The sequence below is a fragment of the Solanum stenotomum genome, chromosome 8 (assembly GCF_019186545.1).
Source record: "Solanum stenotomum isolate F172 chromosome 8, ASM1918654v1, whole genome shotgun sequence".
Lineage (NCBI taxonomy): Eukaryota > Viridiplantae > Streptophyta > Magnoliopsida > Solanales > Solanaceae > Solanum > Solanum stenotomum.
In genome coordinates, this window is record NC_064289.1 from 38,251,166 (window position 1) to 38,273,777 (window position 22,612).

The window sequence follows — 22,612 nt, forward strand, 5'->3', positions numbered from 1 at the left end:
ATATTTCTGAGGAGTCGATTAACAGAATGTTGTACGGCCCAGAATACTCTGCACCCATTTCAGTTGCCCTTTTCGATGGCAAACATCATGAGGTCACCAATGATGCTACAATGGAAAATCAGACTTCTCGAGAAGGGTTTTACGCTGGATTGCGAAGCAAATTGCCATAGATGGGGAAAATGCAGGTTGGGTCACCACAACTCCAACACTTATCACTAAAGCTTCTCTGTATTTTCCGGCCAAGGTTTGGTAGGCTGTTGTCCGAGCGCAATTGAGATCGACAGCTAATGATAACACTTTATCCCCTTCCCTGGCCTCGTTAGTAGCATGTCTTATGGTAGGTTACCCGGTCAATGCAGGATGGATAATAACAATCGAGATGAGAGACAGGGCGCTAAATGAGAGAGCTGCACTTTCTTTTCCCTGTCTGCTAGGGAAATTATGCCGAGGAGCGAATATTCCTCCGAACAGCCTAGTTGACAAATGGGGTGAATCATTCAGACTAACCCAGGTTTCAAAAATCAAGGATGTCGCGAACCATCTCTTTGGCGCGAAATCTGCTGCTGTGGGTACTTTAGTTGTTGTTCCACATGTCCCACTTGATATCCCCCAGGCAAGTAGAGATCCAGAACAAAGAGAGTCATCACAACCATCCACAGAGGTACCACCACCTCCAGCTTCAGCCTCCCAAACTCCAGGTACCTTTGTCACTATCCTTATGCTTTTTCTTGAGAAATTGGTTGCAGATCAGCGCCAGACCAAGACATTGGTAGACCAGATTGTGCTTCGGATGACCAGCTGATAGAGACAAAGGTATTAGCTGCGAAAAAGGAGATCAAAGATGAGATAACGATGGAACTGTCAGTCTTAAAGGACAAAATGGATGGTTTGGAGAACCTGGATCGCTTCCAGGCAACTGGTTCAGCAGATACCGAAGAGTTCAGAGCCCAGTTGGCCGAAATGCGCACTCAAATTGCTAAGCTGGCTGAAAAGCCAGCACATGTGCCCACTCCGATCATGCCAGAGTCGTTGATGTAAATGTTAAGTCAGGCCCCATCAACTCAAACACTCGATGATCTTTGGGGAGCACCCCCCACAAGTAAATTCGGCAAGAGAAAACACATAGCTGGAGAACTTGATGAGGAGACCCCTACTAACCCAGCTAAAGAGGCAAGAAGGCAAGAAAAGAGAGTTCGTAGAGTATCAAAGAGGGAAGCTAGGAAGAAGGAAGCCCTTAAACAGCAACAACGAGATGCAACCTTAGTTGGAGATTCTGGTAGCGGTGCACCTATTTTGACTAATGAGGACCACACTGATCATGTCCCGAGATCTGAGAGTGCACCTATTGATAAGGGTGCCAATGCTGATCCGACTACCAGCGTCTAGAGTGTCGTAGATATGACCCCTCCTCCTAGCCTGTGTATTTGATTGTGTTATATCGACTTTGAGGAAAAAGTACTTTTTATTTGGAGAGGAGGGTGGTCTGCAACCGGCCATAGCTGTTAGAAAAATGGAGGTTGTCTCTTTGTATTAATGTGTTGAATGTTTTATGTATTGAGTTGTGCAGCAGCTACTCTGTGAATATTGAGGACCTGAATCTGAGTTTGACTGTTAGGATCTTTAGATGACATCTTTGATACTGATATGTTGGAAGTGGCTAATCTGACCAATTAATTGGTGAACCAAGAAACTAAAAAAATGAAATCCTGTGTAGTATGTGAGTAAGTTTTGATTGAAGTCTAACACTAGGAGCAGAAACTAGAACTTGCCTAAGTAGTCTTGCTTGAATCTGAAAATAACCAGATAGGAAAGGATCAGTAGGCCATTTTTGTTAAACCAGTAAAAAGCCAAAAATAAAAGAACCAAATGAAAAGATTATCACTTGAACCCAATTTGAGCCTTAAATCAGTCTTTGTTCTTACCAAATATATATCAAACCGAAGATACACGATATCACAACTCAGGCCAAAAGCCTAAGTTGAGGGTGATTGCAATCCGAACAGAAAGAAAAAGGAAAAAGAAGGTTCAACCAGTGAGCTGAGTTCATTTAAAATATATATATATATATATATATAATAGCTACTAGGTCGAGCTGAAATAAAGAAAAAGAGAGAATCACTCAGAAAAGAGTATGTGAAAACGAAACTTTGGGGAACCAAGGAATTAGTCACTCACGAAACCAAATATCCATTCCCTAGCCCCGAGCCTATGTTACAAGCAAATAAAGTCCTACAGTAATCCTATTTCGGGTGTTTGAAAGAGAAAGTGTAGAAAGCAAGGGCAAGCATATGGTAGTTTGTTGTTAGTGTTAGAAATTTATTGAGAGCGTGAGCGTAGTACTCAGTCCCTACCATTATGAGAGAGGGGCTTCTTTGGTGTGAGGACACAGTGGTTGCATTTGAAAGTAGATTGTGTGAGCCGATAATTCGCAGGTATAAGCATGATTGACTGTGAGTAATGAGATGTCATGTATTGATCCTTACATGTTAGATTCAGAGGTTTGGGACACAAATTATACTTGAAATAGTTGCTGCGTGGTGTCATAAATCTGGAAATGAATTGAGGGCTGATTGTATTTGTTTGTTTTCTCATCACTTGAGGACAAGTAATGGTTCTAAGTTGAGGGTGTTGATGTGCCGCGAAATCGTGGCACATTTGATGCTTAATAACTATGAGCTAATACTGGAATTAAGTGATATTTTGGGATTATTTTATGGGTTTGTTAATTGTGTAGGAAGAATCTGGGTTGTACAGTAAAAGAAGCAGAACCAATGTCGACCAAGTGAAGTTCACGGCCAATGTAACGAACCGTTAACTTCATAATGGTCCGTGGTTGAGCTCGTGAAAGTGGGGCAGAACTGGGCCTTGAGAAAATGAAGAGCAAGAACAACCAAGTGAAGATCACGGAGGGGTAAATGGGCCATTGTTCTTACCACAGACTGTGGTACCTACCGTGAAGTTGAACCAGTATAAAAGCACGAAAGAGTTAAAAGAAGGTTGAAGCCCAAGTGAAGACCACGGGTGACTTCACGGGTCGTGGTCCTCTTTACGGACCATGGTAGCTCTCGTGGTACATTTTCCAGTGACCAAGTTTGAAGACCCACTCTAGGGAAGCTCCAAGGCAAGACCACGGAGGTCTTCACGGACTGTGAAGACCTTAACGGGTCGTGGTAGTGGCCGTGACAAGGCCCGACAATTCGGTCCTAACTTGATTAGGACTCATTTTAAACATTCTATTTTTGAATTACTTTAGTTCATTTTTGAAATTATTATCGATTATCTGATTTTCAGAAGAAAGAACGGCGGATTACTTTTAGTTTTAGATTTTGGGATTCAGATTATTGTGATCAGTTGGAAGTTGTTCATTTCGATCTTGAGATTATCAAGTGGTTGTTGATTTACCAGTTATTTTTGTAAGTACCACATAACATGTTTTCATTATCAGTATTGATTCTGTGCATAAAAACATGAGTGGCTAAACGTCACTACTGGGTGTGTGGGATCTATGATGACATTGTAGTTGCGATTCCGTAAAATGAGTAAAAGACAATCTTTGTTTACAACCTGTAGTTTACAACTTTCATTATCATTTTCGTCTATTGAGTGCACGCTTTAGACATGCCTATATCTGGTGTTTGTTCGAGAGAAAAGCATTAATTGGGAAAAAGATAAACTAAGTTTACGAATTGGAGTTAAAGTTGGATTTCGAGAGAAGGGATCTTCAACACCATATCAAATTGAGCGAAGTCCAATATCGATAACACTTTACGTTCGAGAGAATTAGAGTGAATATTATCTGATTAGGCTGAGAAGCGTTAGATTTGTTTAATTCGCAAAGGTTCTGTAAACATTAATTTACCTGACACTCAATTTACGGGAGAGCATTATAATCGATGTCATAGTGAACACAAAACCTGGTTTCCTTAAATTAATTGAATCAACTTACAACGATATCTTTTGTGAACTGTGTAACTAAGTTTTGATAGAATACTTTTCAATCAGACCCAAATTTACTTTCCTTGTTAATTGTTTAGGAAATAGTAACGACAATTGAGTAAACGCAATAGTGAAACTTTATCTGTAAAGAAATTCTATGTGGGATCGACCTCAACTCTGGTTGAGTTCTGTGAATTGACAATGACCGTTTACACTCCTTATTTGGGGTGTAAGTTTGGACGTATCAATAACCCAACTGACTGAGTTGGGGTCGAATCCCACAAGGAGTTGTATGTTGATGAGTCCACGATTTGGACTCATTTAGGGCCTTATTTGGATAGATTTAGTGTCCTCGAGTTCTGTAACTTTGGGCGATCCAACAGTGCAGCTGTTCGGCGACACGCCGACTGCTCCTTTGGTAGATGAGTAATTTATTTTAAAGATTATATTATAATGGTAATTTTTTGTTGCAGAACTCATGGTAAAATGTAATAATATTTATTGTAATATTCTTCCGATAGTTGTTTTAATCTGAATATTTCATTAATATTATTTATGATATATTCTAGATATAACATATCTTGGGTTCTTTGGTACATATTTAAATTTTCCTCCATTAATTGTTCTAATAGTTTTATATCTTCCATAGATTTTATCCAATATAGCAAATATTCGTAATTTATTTTAATCTGAATTTATTTCTAAATGGTAAGAAATGAAAAATGAAAAAATAAAACAACAAGCAAAAAAGAAAGTACAACAATTAGAAGAAGTAAAAATACTAAAATAATAGAGCTAGAAAAAGAGCTAGCAATATTAAAAGAAATGTATGAAATTAAATCAAAAGAAAAAGAACAAAAAACAAAATTAGCAAATGAGATAATTAAATTTAAAGAAAAATTGCAATTAGAAGATGAATTAGAAGAATTAGAAGAAAAAGAAGAAAATAATCAAAATAATCTACCTGAAATAAAAATTGATGAAATAAATGACAATGATCCAGATGAACAACGTTCGGAAACAAGCGAAACCTATATGGAACTTTTAGCAAACATGGACAATACAAAGGATTTAGAAGTAAATACAGGAGACGTAGACATAGATGAAAAACCTAGTACATCAGGAGTTAAAAACCCAAAAAATTTAAATCCAAAATATTATAATGAAAACTATGGACAATATAATAGAGAAAAAACTATATGGATAAAAGATTAAATAAAAAATGGACACATAAACCAATAACTGAACGACATGATTTTTTAGATTTAGACTGTGTAGTAGATATAAATAAAACAATCTAATTATGGATGAGATACATATCAAAACAATTAATAGATAACAAGATAGTAATAACAGAGGCACCATGATACATAGAAAGAACACTTATAGGAACAGTAAAATTATGACTACAAAATTTAACAAGTGAAAGCTTAACAACTTTAAGAAGTAATAAAAAATTCGATGGAGGAATAGCTACTACATCTATGGAAATACTATATAAATACGAAATAGCTATAAGAAATGAATTTAGTAGTATGACAACAGAGGTAGAAGAACAAAATAAAGAAAAAATCATAAATCAAAATCTAATGACAAAATTAGCAATATATAATATGTGTTACATAGATGGATATACATGTGCATTTAGAGAATATTATTATAAAGGAACATATAGCATAGAAGGAAAGTAAAGAAATAAGAAAATTATATTTTACAAAATTACCAGAACCTTTTAATTCAAAAGTAATAAAAAGTTGGAATGAAGCAGAATTAACAGACACCTTAGGAGCTAGAATAAAATTCTTACAATGATAGTTTATGGAACTATGTGAAAAACATAAAGAAGAAATAGAAATGGAAAAAATATTAGTAAAAAACTTGGCATGTTGCAAAAATAAAACAGTATCTCAATTTGGTTGTACGGATAGGTATTATAAAAATAGAAAGAAATATAATAAATAATATAGATCAAAATATAAATATAAAAAATCAAAAGACGATATAGACCAAAAAGAAACTAGCAGAATGTACTTGTTATAATTGTGGAAATTAGGACAAATAGCTAGAAATTGTAAATTACCTAAAGATCTAAAGAAAAAATAAATATCAGAAATAATAATAGACGATGAAAAATATACGCAAATAGAATACATAGATTATTAATTAGAAAGTGAAGACAGTATTTATGAATTATCAGAAAATGAAATGGAAAATAATCCAGTAATAGAATCAGATAATGAATACGATATCAATGACTGAAAAAGATATACAAATAATAACTAAAGAAAAATATCAAGATGAAGAATTGGCAGAACAAAAAATAATATTTGATAATAATATATTTGAAAAAATAAAAGGAAAAGAATTAGACGTAAGCGTAGCAAAAATATTTGAAATACCAACAATAAGAAACTGGTTTAAACGACAAAAAGAAGAATATTATGTAGTAAGTCAAAGAGAACATATCATAGATTGCAAATACACTAAAGGAAAGGCCAAAATGCCAATAATAATAAACGAATAATAAATAAAGAAATACAAGATATTAAGGCTAAAAATCCAATTAAATATGTACATTTAGAAGGAACAGAAATACTAATAAAAACATGTTTTAGAGAAGGAATAGATACACTCATAGAAATATACTTAGCAGATGATAGAATCATACAACCCATAGAAAAAAGTATAATAAGTGCAGTAAAAGGTAACCTTATATACCAAAGATTTAAATTCATAATAAGTGCTAACTACTCAGTAGCAATAAATGACAAGAATATAGATAAATCACTAGTATTATATTGGAAAATGTCAGGGATAGAACTAGCCTCGGGAAGTAAAATATTTACAGTTAGATATAAAAACTTATATGTTTTAACGACAAAACATAAAATAATAGCAAAAAATAAAATAAATAAAATAAAAATAGAAGATCCTTTTGAAAGAATAGTCACAGTCATAGACAAGAATGACTATAGTTATAATGAAATTGAAATAGAAGAAGATTTAGAAATAGTAAAAGAAAGATTAAGTACATCAAAAAGAATAAACATGAACTGTGAAATACCACAAATCTCATAAAAAATGAGTACCTCAAGAAGAATAGATAAAACTCTACAAAAATCAATGGAAGAAGAAATAAAACTACATCATTACTACATAACGGGAATAATGGAACAATGAAAATATTTAATATTAATAGATACAGGAGGAGAAGAAAACTATATTACAAGAGAATTAGTGACAGAAGATGAAATAATAACTATTGAGCAATCATACCCCGAAATACCAAAAGCATTAATGTATATCGAAGAAACTACAGAAAAGGAAATAATCATTGGAGGAGTACCAATAATGATAAAATTTAAAATATATCAAGGAAATGAAAATATCATTTTAGGAATAAAATTTTTAGAACAAGTAAAACCATATAATCTAGAAGACAAACAGTTAACAATAAATTATGAAAATAAAAGAGTAATAATAAAAAGAACCTTAGTATGAAAATATAAATACTTGCAAAGATAATAATAGAGGGATATTACAACAGATATTATACACCAATGATAAATACGGGAGAAGAAGCTAATATATGTAAATACAATTGTTTACCAGAAGATAAATGGGAAAAATTAAAAACACTGATTGTAGTAACGGGATTTAATAATGAAGGAAGCACGATCACATATAAGGCAAAAAATATAAAAGTACAAATATGGAATAAGATACTAACTATAGAGGAAATATATAACTTTGAATTAACTACAAAAGATATGTTATTAGGAATGCCATTTTTAGAAAAATTATGCTCACATATAATAACAAAAACACACTGGTGGTTCACAACACCATGTAAACAAAAAATAGGAGCAAAAAGAGTAAATAACAAAAAATGAAAGACAACTGAGTGGATAAAAGGAAGTGAAAAAATTACACAAAAATTAGAAAATATAAAAGAAGAAGACCGTAAAATAGAATTAATTATATTTTCTATAGATAAAAAAACAAGATAAATTAGAATTATTATATAGTGAGGATCCTTTACAAGGATGGGAGAAACATAAAACAAAAGTAAAAATTGAGTTAATTGATAATAATAGTATAATAACCCAAAAATCATTAAAGTATAATTTTAATGATTTAACCGAATTTAAGATACATATAAATGAATTACTAGAAAAAGGATATATACAAGAAAGCAATAGTAAGCACACAAGACCGACATTTATCGTAAATAAACATAGTGAACAAAAAAGAGGAAAAAGCAGAATGGTTATTGATTATAGAAATTTAAAAGCAAAAACTAAAACATATAATTATCCGATACCAAATAAAATACCAAAGATAAGACAAATACAAGGATATAATTATTTTAGCAAATTTGATTGCAAATCAGGATTTTATCACTTAAAACTAGAAGAAGAATCTAAAAAACTAACAGCATTCACTGTACCACAAGGATTCTATGAAAGGAATGTATTACCATTTGGATATAAAAATGCACCAGGTAGATATCAACACTTTATGGATAACTACTTTAAACAATTATAAAATTGTGTAGTATATATTGATGATATATTACTATATTCTAAAACCCAAGATGAACACATAAGATTATTAGAAAAATTCATACATATTATAAAATATTCAGGCATAAGTCTTAGTAAAAAGAAAGTAGACATAATAAAAAATCAAATAGAATTCTTAGGAATACAAATAGATAAAAATGGAATAAAAATGCAAACACATATAGTACAAAAAGTAATTAACTCAAATGAACAACTAGACACAAAAAAGAAATTACAATCATTCTTAGGAGTAGTAAATCAAGTAAGAGAATACATACCAAAATTAGCAGAGAATTTAAAACCATTACAACAAAAATTAAAGAAAGATATAGAATATCAGTTTGATAAAAAAAACCAAATACAAATACAAAAGGAAAAATTATTATGTAAAAACTTACCTAAACTATACTTTCCAGATGAAAACAAAAACTTTACTTATATAATAGAATCAGATGCGAGTGAAAAAAGTTATGGAGGAATATTAAAATACAGATATGATGGCAATACGATAGAACATCATTGTAGGTATTATTCAGGAACATTTAATAATACAGAAATAAAATGGGAAATAAATAGAAAATAATTATATTCAGTGTATAAGTGTTTATTATCATTTGAACCATATATTGTATATAACAAATTTATTATAAAAACAGATAATACACAAGTAAAGTGGTGGCTAACAAGAAAAATACAAGACTCGGTAACAACAAAAGAAATAAGGAGACTGGTATTAAATATATTAAATTTTATATTTACAATTGAAGTAATAAAAACTGATAAGAATGTTATTGTAGATTACCTATCACGACAAAACTACTCAGACTGAGACTGAGGAAGAAGATACAATTGAAAAGATACTCAAAACTATTACTACACTTTTGTACAAAAGTGGATAGTATGGACAACGAGATACAAAAGCTAAAGACTAATGAAGATAATCTGAAGTCTAAAGCTAGTCAACAGCATGACTATAAAAATGCGGAGCTACGTCGATCGGAAGGCGAAAAAAACGCAAAGCTAAAAGGAGACGATGGGAAACTCCTTAAAACCCATAATGTTTGTTTAAATACAGCTGCAGGTACAAGCAAACAAGTTAGCGATAAACAACATAAAAATGCGAACTTAAACCAGCTATTCGAAAAACCATTTACCCAAAGGATACCTAGACATATGTCCATAGAATCACAAACATCTACATACGCAGATAGTTTGCAAAAACAAAATGAGAAAAAGACATATAACTACATCACACGAACCTATATCGAAAATATACACAAAATCCAAACTTATTTAAACTTTAACCCTAGATGAACTACAAAAGAACCAAACCAGGATTATTTGACACAAAAGTTATAAGGATGTAACAAGTTAATTGCACAATCAAAAACTAATGCTAATTTAGTAAGAACATGTTACAACTACGGACTGTTAAATACCGTATACACATACGATAGGGAAGAAGTTAGTGGAATACCAGAACTACATAAGGCATTCGTCACATACAAAAGAGTTACAAAAGGAAATTTATTTTATATAAAATTCTATATAGCACCAGTAGAGATATTATACGAGGAAATAAAATCTCCAATACAGGTTATCAAGATAGGACTGACTAAAGATATGATTATACCCGATGACATCGGACAACAAGAAGAGATATGCAAAATAGAGATACCAAGTTTTTATGCCAACAAAAGAATAATTGGTATATCAACTATCATACAGGAGCTAGCAAATAATTATTTAAATGGAAACGCTATATGGAGCTACTATGCAAGAGATCAGCTAATGATTTATTCCAATTCAAGGGAGCTAAGGAAAGAAGATATGGATGAAGTCCAGAGATGGATTTTGTCATTACTTAAGCCAGAAGAACGACTTACGATGAGAGCACTAAAGGCAGGATTTATTTCGACAGAGTAACTAACCAGATATTGCAAATTAATTGGACATAAATATCCTGATCACATATGTTCGAAATATAACAGTGAAGATAACATAATTCTAGATGTCGATTTAGAGTAAAAGAAGTTGATGAAGATAAGATGCAAATAACAGACAAAGTGGCAAAGAAGATAAAGTAAATAACGTAAAGAAGATAAGATGTAAATTAGTCAAGTATGCATTATTATGCATGTACATATTAAAGTAAGTAGATAGGAATGATGGACATGTGTAAAGTAGGAATAATAAAGTTGTTTTTTTGTAGACTTATTGTAAAGTAGAAAAGATGTAAAGTCGTAAAATAAAAGACAAGTGTAAAGTAGGAATAGTATAAAGTAAATAGCATAAGACAAATGTAAACATGTAAAGTCATAAAGTAGGAGACAAGTGTAAAGTAGGAATAGTATAAAGTAAATAGTATAAGGACACATGTAAAAAGAGTGGAAAAACTTTACTAGTATAAATAACAAGCCATTAGGCATATCTAAGGCAAGACTTTCTCGACGGAAAGCAAGCCTTCTTTGTACACAAAAATATTCTCAATAAAATACTAAGTTACTATAAACAATAGAGCAATCTGAAATCCAATCAGATATTTCAGATATCATGAATAAGCAAGAAACAAAGGTATATTGTTCAAAAAATATGCAGGAATAATTTCATATATTCCTGAATATCATATATATAATTGAATAAATTTATGTTAGTTATTATGTATTAGAATTATTTGAATCATGATTTCTAGTTTATTAGCACACTGGAAACAGGGAAAAAACTTCTATACTATGCCATCCTAATGTTGAAACCGGTAGGCGAGGAAAGCCGTTTAGGGGAGTAAACAAAGTTGAGGAGCTGATAAGAAGGAAGTATCTGCTAAAGTACGATGCTAGTAGTGACAGGAGAACATGATAAACAGATAATCTAGTTCATAATGATCTAATATGAATTTAATCAATTATGAATATGATAGGAAGGAATATCTAAAATAAAAAACATGCATGATAAAGAACATGACTACATACGTTCATGATGAAATGATAAAAAACTATTAAACTTTAATCTTATATATACTTAAAGATATAAAAATAATTGAATTGAAAAGAATTATATGGGAAAAAATATTTGATAACGAATCAGAAGATATATTAAACCAACAATGGTATGAAATAGACCTACATGATTTAGACTAGAAAGAATAGAATGGTACGATTTAGAAATAAATTCAGATTAAAATGAACTACAAATATTTGCAATATTGGATAAAATCTATGGAAGATATAAAACTATTAGAACAATTAATGGAGGAAAATTTAAATATGTACCAAAGAACCCAAGATATGTTATATCTAGAATATATCATAAATAATATTAATGAAATATTCAGATTAAAACAACTATCGGAAGAATATTACAATAAATATTATTACATTTTACCATGAGTTCTGCAACGAAAAATTACCATTATAATATAATCTTTAAAATAAATTACTCACCTACCACACTACCACTTTCATGAATTCCTCAACTATCAGTTCCGCACCGAAAAATGATATTAGAGCCCTTCAGAAGGTTCGGCAACAACTGGCGCAACTGGTTGTCACTGTGCAGCTACTAACTGTGCTAACATACATACTGCACTCTTGAAATCCTGATCAGATGGAATTGGAGGAACTAGAGGTGGTACTGCTGGTGGAGTCGGAAGTCCTGTAGCCCTCGGAGGCTCATGAAGCGTTGGAGAAGCTATAGAGGGCTGAGAAGATGTCTCCCCCTAGGTCTCACAATGGAGTACCTCCACCTGTGGTACCTTGCCGGTACCCTTGCCTGCAGCTGTATCAAGTATCAATTATAAGCCAGAAACCTCAACCCTTAAGACATCGCTCTATAGCACGAGGTGAGCAAAAGAATGATAGTCATTCTAACATACCTGGTAGCTTCTTGCTTATCAGATGTGGTGCACAACACATTTTTAAAAACGACTCTACTAGACATGGCTTGCAGACTCCCTAGGATACGACGTTGCTCTGATACCAAGTTTGTGACGCCCCAAACTCGAGGGGCTCAACTGGATCCTAATGCCAAAACTCAGCCTCGAACCGACCCTGCTGAACCATTTGCTACTAGCGCATGACAGCCACACGCAATCAAGAAAACAAACAAGTATACCTCGGCTTAAAACAAAGCCCTCGGACGGAAAGGCCCCTATCAACTGATCCATAAAAGAAAGAGGTACTCCAAGAGATCGTATAAATAAATAGCCAACTAGCACAGAAGTCCTGATTGGGCCGTCGAGGCCACCATGATATCTATACAAAAATTAAATGCAGGTATATATTAATACAATACATCAAACAACTCACAAGCTTCAGCAAACCAACAACATAGGCCAATATGGCCATAACATAGCTATACACCTTACACACTAGTCTCCAAGCTTCTAAGAGTAGTAAAGATTAGCGAGACAGGGGCCCAGCCTACCCATAAAGATATATACAACAAAAGGTAACAAACCTCCCAACTCTGGCAGCTCCGGAGGAAAGAGGCCAGCCAATTGGATAAAAGTCAATCCTGCTGCTGAGGAGGTCTACTCGATCGTCTGTCAGAACCTGCATGCATGAATGCAGCGCCCCCAGGCAATGGGGCGTCAGTACGAAATAATGTATAGAGTATGAAAAACAATAGACTATGAGGAGGTATCCTGATATACTGGAATAATCTGATAAATAAATTAAGGATAAGATAAGTGTACTGACCTGCTCCTAAGTCTAAACTTATCAAAAATAATAAAACAACAACCTAACCAAGCCCGCATAAGCTAAACCGGTACAAACAACACACAAGACCACCTACTCAGGCCCCTATAAGCCCGAAAGGTGCCAATCAGCCTATATACCCCTATCGGTAGTCTCCTAACCCCATAGGTAGTCACATAGCCCTTTTAGGCATTAATATAGCCCCGTAGGCAACACATAGCTCTCTTAGGCATCAACATAGCTTATAGACAACTCATAACCCTCTTAGGCAACAACATGACCCTGTAGGAAGCACATAGCTTTCTTAGGCGTTAATATAGCCTTGTAGGCAACTCATAGACCTTCTAGGCATCAATATAGCCCCGTAGGCAACTTATAGCCCTTTTAGGCATCCATATAGCCATGTAGGCAGAACATAGCCCTTTTAGGCATAGATCACATTGCTACAACTAACCACATTAGCCCCAAGGGGAACAATAACAATCCAATCGCTAAAAGCGAGCAATTTAGTTATAAGCAACCTATACAAATTGCCTCTAAATCGTGTCCAACATAGGGACGCTACTAACTGAATAAGAATCCCGACAAGGGAGGATTATATCAACTCGAGCAGCCAACAATCAACAATAATGGCTACAAGTGTAACAACGATAACAACCCAATTACATTTCTCCTAAGCTTTAAGGAGGCATGCCGTAAGTAGGGAATAGCCTTAACATACCTTTCTAATGAACGCTCGAAAGACCGTAGTTCCTTCACGAAAGTTGTTTCTTATGTCCTAAGTTTCACAATCACTACATATACACAACCGAAATGCACCTATAAACAGTTCATAATTAATTTTATATCGGCAGATTTTCCATATTTCCCCAAGTTGTCAAAACGTTCGTAGAAATTCATAAAAACAACCATAAAAGGGTCCCGAGATGATTACCTTAGTTAATCAAGTGTAAACCTTGAAGAAACACCAATAATTACAAATTTATATCTTCAAAAACTAGCTCCAAACGCAGCTAATAGGAGGGAAAAATGATTGCCACGTGTAGAGATCACGTTTCTAGGCACGGGGGGAACCTTTAATGGTAGAAATTGTCAAAAACCAACCTTCATCATGCAAGAACTCCATAGGAACCATCTCTTAAGCTTTCTTTCTGGTTTGGAAGTGAAAAGAAATGTTTTCATGGCTTAAAACGTTGAGTAAGCCGACATCCCACATTTTTTACCTGACCCGAATTCTGCCCCGACAGTCCGTAGTAAAACCCTCATAACTTTTTACTCCGATATCGGTTGGATACGGGGTTTTGTGTGTTGCAAACTAGACTCGTAGGCCTTCGATTTAATGGATGACAGGCCTTCTAACTCTTTATATATTGGGTGAAAACATCCAAGATATTTGACCCAAATTTTAGAGAAATATTTAAAAAGGAACTTATGATAATTTTCGCCAACTTTCATTTTGCCACTTACCTAACTTAAAAACTTGACATACAACCCTTGAACACTTAAAATATGACATACCCCATCATTCTTAATTTATTACTCACCCTCCTTGTCTTTCCACGAAGATACAAGTTAATTTAGACGTTTTGAAAAGTCGGGGTGTTACAAAAAATAAAGAAGATTTTTCTTTCTTGTAATCGTAAATTAAAGTTATATCAAATGTACCAAAGTGTCATTTAATTTTGTGGCCTTACACATGTTGTATGATGAGCTGAAATTCAAGTATTGCCAAAACAAGAAAAAAATCTTTCTTTTTATAACAAACTAAAAGAGAAAGTAGGTCAATATATCTTAGTTTCTTAAAACCCCTCCCTAAGACTTGCTCCCATCCTTTTTGTTCTCTTAGTGACTCGAACTCACAATCTTCGGATTGGAAGTGAGAGATGCTTATCAACCAAGTAACTCCCTCTTGTCGTAAGTCGGAAGTATCATTTTATTATTTTCACACATATACTTGGGTGTGCCGTGGACCCAACCATAAGGGGCCTTGGGTAGTATAGTCATAGTTGCGTTTCGTTAATTGGTCGCCCCAAGTAAGGCATCATTTTGAGGGGTCAAACACGGTGAAATGCTTAATCTAGAGATAAAAAAAATCCTAGCGTTCACTTGTCTTTTTAGGTTATGAAAGTGACTAAAATAAGAAAATTTCGAGGTTTTATTCACAGATAATATCCTTGGGGATGTCAAATTGAATTGTGCAAAGAGCAGAAACTTTACAAGTTTTACATATGTACAATAATGTCTACTTTTGAGGCTATATGAAGAAAAAACATGATCTAACTGCTAGGAATTTACATGATCTAATTGCTAATTAAATCGGCCACGATCGATCGACTAGATGGCAACGAAGTTGTGGGAGAGTTTTTCGAACTGAGATTTCATTAAATCTCCAAGAGAGCGAAAAGAGCTTGGACGTGTCATGGAGTTGTTTGTGTTGGTTGTTGTTGTTGTTGTAGTAGTGGTTGTCTCATTATTGACAGCAACATCAATTTCTCCCATCTCAGTCTTCATTGATTTGACAAATTTCATGTCAATATTATTTCCTGAAATGTCTCTTAAGTAGAATGTATTTCTTGCTCTCCCTCCTTCAGTTGCTATATCTGCTCTAACAACAGCTAGACCATTCTCTCTAAGAACCCGAGTAATATCTGAGAGCAATCCTATTCTATTATTTGCACATAGTTCTAACCGGATTCCCTGTTATATAAAATGATGATGATAGATTAGAATGAATTTTAACAGCCAATTTCTTCTACATATATATACATATTGAAGAAGAAAACAACATCACCTCGCAAACTCTTCGTTCTATAGCAGCTTCCAAGCACTTTATTACTCTTTCTTTCTCACTCTCTGTGCTCATTGCATATCCATCAACATGCCTGATGAAATATTCCTGTCACATGAAAAAAAACAAACAGCTATTACTTTTCCGAATGGATTGGGTCATGAATGACGACCAACTTTTTTCAATCCAAATTATAACTTTTGAACGGATCAAGTTAGTTGGTACCTGAAATGCATAATCACCACGGGAATCAACAGAAGCATGGAAGATTACATATTGCATATCTGTAAGAGTGCAAACAGTATCAAACATGAGCCTCTTACGATCCTTGCATTGTATAGAGACGATTGAATATCCCTTTTCATGACAATTCTCAATACACACACTCAACATTTTCTCTTCCTTACTGTCAACTAATCTTGGAGACCCCATTATTATAGGGCTTTCAAAATCACGAACTGATAGCATAAGCTGGTGTAGTCTACGTTCAACATCAGTCACCGTGCCTTGATCTCCTTCAGGGTTAAGTCCATAAGCGGTTTTCACTTCTTGTTGTTTGACATTTTCTTCATTTGTGCTGCGAGGAGAAGTTGTTGCTCGGAGCACTGTGGTGAGGTGATCTTCGATTGCTGCCAGGCGATTGTGGTCAATAGGTTTGTCAGTAGACTCTTCTGATATGTAAACAACACAAGCTAAACGTGCATTATGGCTCCATGCATGTGCTTCCACAACGTTGCAATGGAGATCAGCTAGGGCAGCTGATATCTCTGAAAATAGTCCTGGCCTGTCTCTTCCAGTCATTTCAATTGCTCTAGCTTCATCACATTTCAAATATTTTCTACTTCCTGTCTTTGATTTCTCTATTCCCTCCCTATTTGCCCCAATCGCCTGCATGTTTTATTTCTTTCCATCACTCACAACTCATACGATATATAAGATCAGTAGGAGGAACTTTTTTTTAATTTTATATCCATCTTATAATGGTCTTAAAAGTGGAAATTTAGAATAAAAGAATTGCCAAAAAAGGAAAGAAACATTCTTTTTGAAACTGACTAAAAACAAACAAATTGAAACGAAGTATCACATATTCTAAGATTTAATTAATTTTTCTATACTAAGGTACGTAGTTATATGCTAATTGTTACCTTTTGAATATAGTTGACAACTCTTTGATTGGTAACTTTGTTACCGAGCTCATCTTTGACATGGAACACTGTTTAAACAAGCATTTAGAAGGAACATATATATTAGATTATATGTATCATTAATTGGGATAATTATTACTCACTCTGTTCCAGTTCATGTGTATATATATGGAGTAATAATGATAGGAATGATGTGAATATTATATATGTGGATTACCATCCATGAACCATCCAGCATCGGAAGATATATAGCCTTTCAATATAATGAGATTCATATCTGTTAGCACTTGCACTACTTCCAGCAGGAGACCTTGCTTATTTACACTATCAATCTGCATATAACACGAATATAATGGATACGTTTATCACAATTAAAATATTATTATTATTATTATTCTAGATTAACAATTCATAGTTGTAATAAAGAGATTGTGTTACCTTCACTACTGTACAATTCTCTAGACTCTCATTGTCAATAGTAACTCGACATCTACAAATAAGGCAAAAATAAGTAAAACCTATTTAATTTATCTTTGGGAAAAAGTTTAAAATATATCCGAACTTTGACCGAAATTGCTGTAACAATACCGAATTTTGAAAAGGACATTTTACCTCTGCACTATTTAATAGTGTATTTTAAAGGTATATAAATAGTAGTGTGTCCACGTGGGCACATATATACCTTTAAAATACACTATTAAATAGTGCAGGGGTAAAAGGTGCTCCATAAAATTTGGTATCGTAACGGCTAAAGTTGAAATATTTTTCAAACTCTTTTCCCTTTATTTTAGAAGCCAATTTTGATGACTTACTTTGGGCCATTTATCCTCTCAGCTAGGCTATCAAAATCTGGATCAAAATAAGGCGAACAAACTCGGTTCATGCCTTCAAACCAAAAATTACGTCATGTCATATAAATTAAAAATAATGACAATAGCAATATCCAACAAATAAATTTTGATATAACAATTAAGAAAAACAAAACAATATAATATGATCTAAGGATACATTTAATTATTTTGACCTTGAATTTTAGAAATCAGCTTCATAGGAAATGCAATTGATCCTTCTTTTCGTTTGATATGTAAAACTATATAGCATTTTAAAATTTGTGTAAAAACACTCTTCAAATATGAACATATGACAAGAAACGACTAACCTTTATTCGTGTTAACTAAATAATTAAGAATAAAAAAGGAGAAGGAGAGAGATGCCAATTAGAAGTCTCTAATCCCAATATTTTTCCAGAAGATTGGTAACATGTTAAATTTTATGAATAAATTCTTGAAAAGGGAGAGATATTTAAATTTTGTGTGCTCTCTCTCGAAAAGAAAAAATGGAAGAAAATATATTAAAAGTCATGTTTTTTCCAACAAGTCAATTATGTGTCTTTAATCATCCACAAGTTCCTCCTCAATTCTTGGAATACCGAATAGGCTTTGCGACTTGTTAGGGCTGGGGCTAAGACCGGTCATTAGGCGTAACAACATTTTCTTTTACATAAACTTTGGATTATAGTAGTACAACATAGTATTTTAAGAAACGCAACTTTAATGCTAGGGATATTGTTGATATTCCCTAAATTCAATTTCAGATATGACGATTTGAACATATATTGTAGACGTTATTTGATATAAAAATATGACACGTGAAATTAATTTTATCATATTTATTATCAAATTATTATTTGATTAATATACCTTGATGAGTCATGTCAATGATGACTGAAATAAAATGAACAAAAATGAATAAATAAATTTTTAGGCTAAGGCACAGATATCTTGTTCTCTTTTAGGAGATTCGAGCCCACTGCAGCATAATCTATACCGATTCAGCAATATCACTGTTGACTTGTCCCCTCCAGGATACAACAGCCCAACAATGCTGTACAACTCAAACAACTCCGAATTTAGTTGAAGAGTCCAAAGCTCCATAAAAAGAACACTTTGCTTCAACATACAAATACTCTCTTTCGTATAGTGAATTAGTTGAAGACTTAGAATATTATTCTTTGTCTCAACTCTCTCTTTCACTATACTAACTCAATATATACACTATATACCACTTCTCATCTTTCCTTACACTCTTTCTCTTGTATATTTCTTATTCTAAAAATCAAAATAAGACCATCACTATTTATAGGTGATGAGTTCTTCATTGCAACGAATAGGAAGATAATTGGTAGTAAATTGACTAAATGAATATAGCCCAAAGGTTACATAAGTTACAAGAATAAAGAGGTAGAATAATGAGTGGAATTAGTGGTAGATCATGGAATAGTGGTTACAAGAGTTACACCAAAATAATGACCACATTCTTGTCAACTTACACCACTAACATATGCACTTTGTATTTTAATTTAATAATAAAATGTATATACACCAACATTTTCCCATTCATTTTATTATTAAAATATATAAGAGAGCACTTCACAATTTAGTTGAAGATAGACTATTATTCATAATGAAGGTGTGCTCTGCATTGAACTTTCACTTAGTAAAACAATGATCTTTACTCCAGAGTTAGTAGTGATTTCAGACTTGAATTATGACTGCTTAGCCAGAACATTACAGCCTTGTGCTATCCCAGTTTTTCATAAGTGTTTTTTAGATAAGCTCATTCTCATAGAAAGCAGCATACTTTCACACTCACATAGGTGAAATCTGTCAAGTGTGCTCCTATAATTTGACACCCCACTCATATGAGATAAGGAATTTCATTAAGAACTCAAAGGCTCAACCTCCACAAATCATTATAGGATAAATACACTTACATCATAGGGATTGAATTAAATTAACAATAATGCATTTCAGAACAAGTCATCATATGATTCGTTCTTCCCTTTGAACTTGGTTATAAGATCTCTAGTCTCAGGTTGGTTTTCCTCTTATATGACTCAGAATTTATGAGCTTCCATTTCATCCCCCTCGTGTGCTTCAGAACCTATATATATCTAATGCCTTAGTTCATGAATGATTATCACAAATAATTTTAACACAAGTAATATTGATTGTATACCAATGATCAATATAATCTCACAATATTGTTTTTTCTCCTCATGAGTCTGAATTTACCTTTTAATAATGAATTTGTACTCTTCCATTTTATTTGTGCTATCACAATTAATCAAAATTAGAAAAATTAATTTGTTAAAATAAACTAGTGTTTGATATGTTAAATTCAATTCACTTTTTCACTAGTTGAAGCTTTTTTTTTTTTTGCTTCAACCTCCAAAGTAGGGTAACAAGCAATATGATTTGCTTTTCTCACTTCCATCAAATAGCACCAAGTTTTCTCATCTGCACCAACAAAACTTTTAAGTGTAGCACAATACATAATACAAACCATCAAATTTCGTACCAAATAAATTTATTTGCTTTGCTTGTACATGCTATACTTTATACATATTATCATATGTATATAAAGTGCAACTAGTCACATATCTCATATTTTTCTATTAGGCTAGCAAACCCCTTCTTTCTTTGTCACACCATTTTAAAAATTGAATCAAAAGGGGCGACAAGACCCACACAACCAATAAGATTGTATTTCACAAATTACTTAATATTATGTGACTTGACAAGGAAAATTTTATCACATGTTTTATGGTATCTTTTCATTCCAAGAATGAAATTTATCTCACCAAAAAATTTCATGTTAAATGACTACTCAACATGAATTTTATAATTTATTTATAACTCTCAAATTAGAGCCAAAACTCATCACATTATAGCCAAACAATAACGTGTAATTTATTCCACAATAAATATATATACTTGTTATACTCCTTTTTAAAAGCATTTCTCAAAGATGCAAAAATCACTTTTTTCACAATGATTTTTCCTCATTTCATGAACCCCCACTATTTTAAAAATTTAAATATCATTTTTTTCTCATGAAACGTAGTATAACTTTATTCATGAAAATATTAGGTAAAAAGTTTTTTCCCTAATATTTGTTCCGGGCCCTTCAGAAGGTCCGAAACAAATATTAGTCTCCGGATCTTATATTAGGTTCCGGGCCCTTCAGAAGGATAGTCATTCTAACAGGCATGTTATAATGACTATCCTTCTTTTGCTCACCTTGTGCTATAGAGCGGTGTCTTAAGGGTTGAGGTTTCTGGCTTATAATTGATACTTGTATGCAGATAGAGATGATTGACACTAGACAGACCATAACTAACCAGGGGTTAGATACAGCTGCAGGCAAGGGTACTGGCAAGGTACCACAGGTGGAGGTAGTCCATTGTGAGACCTAGGGGGAGACATCTTCTCAGCCCTCTATAGCTTCTCCAGCGCTTCATGAGCCTCCGAGGGCTACAGGACTTCCGACTCCACCAGCAGTACCATCTCTAGTTCCTCCAATTCCATCTGATCAGGATTTCAAGAGTGCAGTATGTATGTTAGCACAATTAGTAGCTGCACAGTGCCAACCAGTTGCGCCAGTTGTTGCCGGACCTTCTGAATGGCCCGGAAGCTCGAGAGTTCTTGAATTTCTTACCTTGAATCCTCCACTGTTTACAGGGACAAATCGCAGAGAAGACCCTCAACACTTTATTGATCAGCTTCATAGGATCTTTAGAGTTATGCATGCCTCAGCGACTGAGTCAGTTGAGTTAGTAGCATTTCGATTGCACGATGTTTCAGTATTGTGGTACGAGAGTTGGGAGAGATCTAGGGGAAAAGATGCATCCCTACCCACTTGGGATAGCTTTACAGAAGCTTTCATAAATCACTATTTGCCTCGAGAGATTAGGGATGGGCAGGTGGACCAGTTTCTAACCTCCGACAGAGCAGCAAGAGTGCCCGAGAGTACGGGCTGAGATTTGATTCATTGTCTAGATATGCACCAGCATTTGTTGATCGATGCATGATAGGGTGTATAGATTTGTGGGAGGGCTCGAGTCAGACTATATCGATGCTTGTTCTACCGCTACACTAAATGATAACATCGATATCTCACGAATTCAGGCCTTTGCACAAGGCATAGAGGATCGCTGACATCTGCAGTATATGACTGAGAGGGTCGAGAGAGAGAGACAGAAGAGGGCTAGGCCCACTGGTTCGCAGGGAGATTTTCAGGGTGGTCCCAGACCCCGATATTCTATTAGGCTAGCTAGACCTCCATCACAACAGTTCCAGGGTAGTAGATTTGATTGTCAGTAACAGTCAGGCCCAGGTGAGAGTTCACAAGCATCAGGCTTACAGTAGTAGATGAGTTCAGGGCCAGGCTAGGACAGCCCCGCCGTGTTGCTCTACTTGCGGTAGGATGCATTTCAGGAGGTGCAGATAGGGTTCCACAGGTTGTTATTCTTGTGGAAAGGAGGGGCATGAGTGGAGAAACTGCCCTACCATAGGTTAGGGTGGTATAGGTCAGTCGACCAGGTCAGCAGTAGGTTCTTTCTCATCAACACAGTCAACAGGGCGTGGAACCCAGATTTCAGCACGTAGAGGTAGAGGCGGAGGCAGAGAGGGAGCATCT

General features: G+C 34.1%; 1 protein-coding gene across 1 annotated transcript; it reads right to left on the bottom strand.

Moving 5' to 3' along the window:
* Positions 1-15,532: 15,532 nt before the first annotated feature.
* LOC125872216 (ACT domain-containing protein ACR2) lies at positions 15,533-18,338 on the bottom strand. Its single transcript, XM_049552928.1, has 8 exons — positions 18,291-18,338; positions 17,944-18,016; positions 17,570-17,621; positions 17,349-17,463; positions 17,132-17,199; positions 16,212-16,874; positions 15,990-16,094; positions 15,533-15,895 (listed from the first exon to the last, which is right to left on the bottom strand). Exons 2-8 carry the CDS (start codon positions 18,012-18,014, stop codon positions 15,533-15,535), a joined length of 1,437 nt encoding a protein of 478 aa, XP_049408885.1. The 5' UTR covers positions 18,015-18,016; positions 18,291-18,338.
* Positions 18,339-22,612: the final 4,274 nt, after the last annotated feature.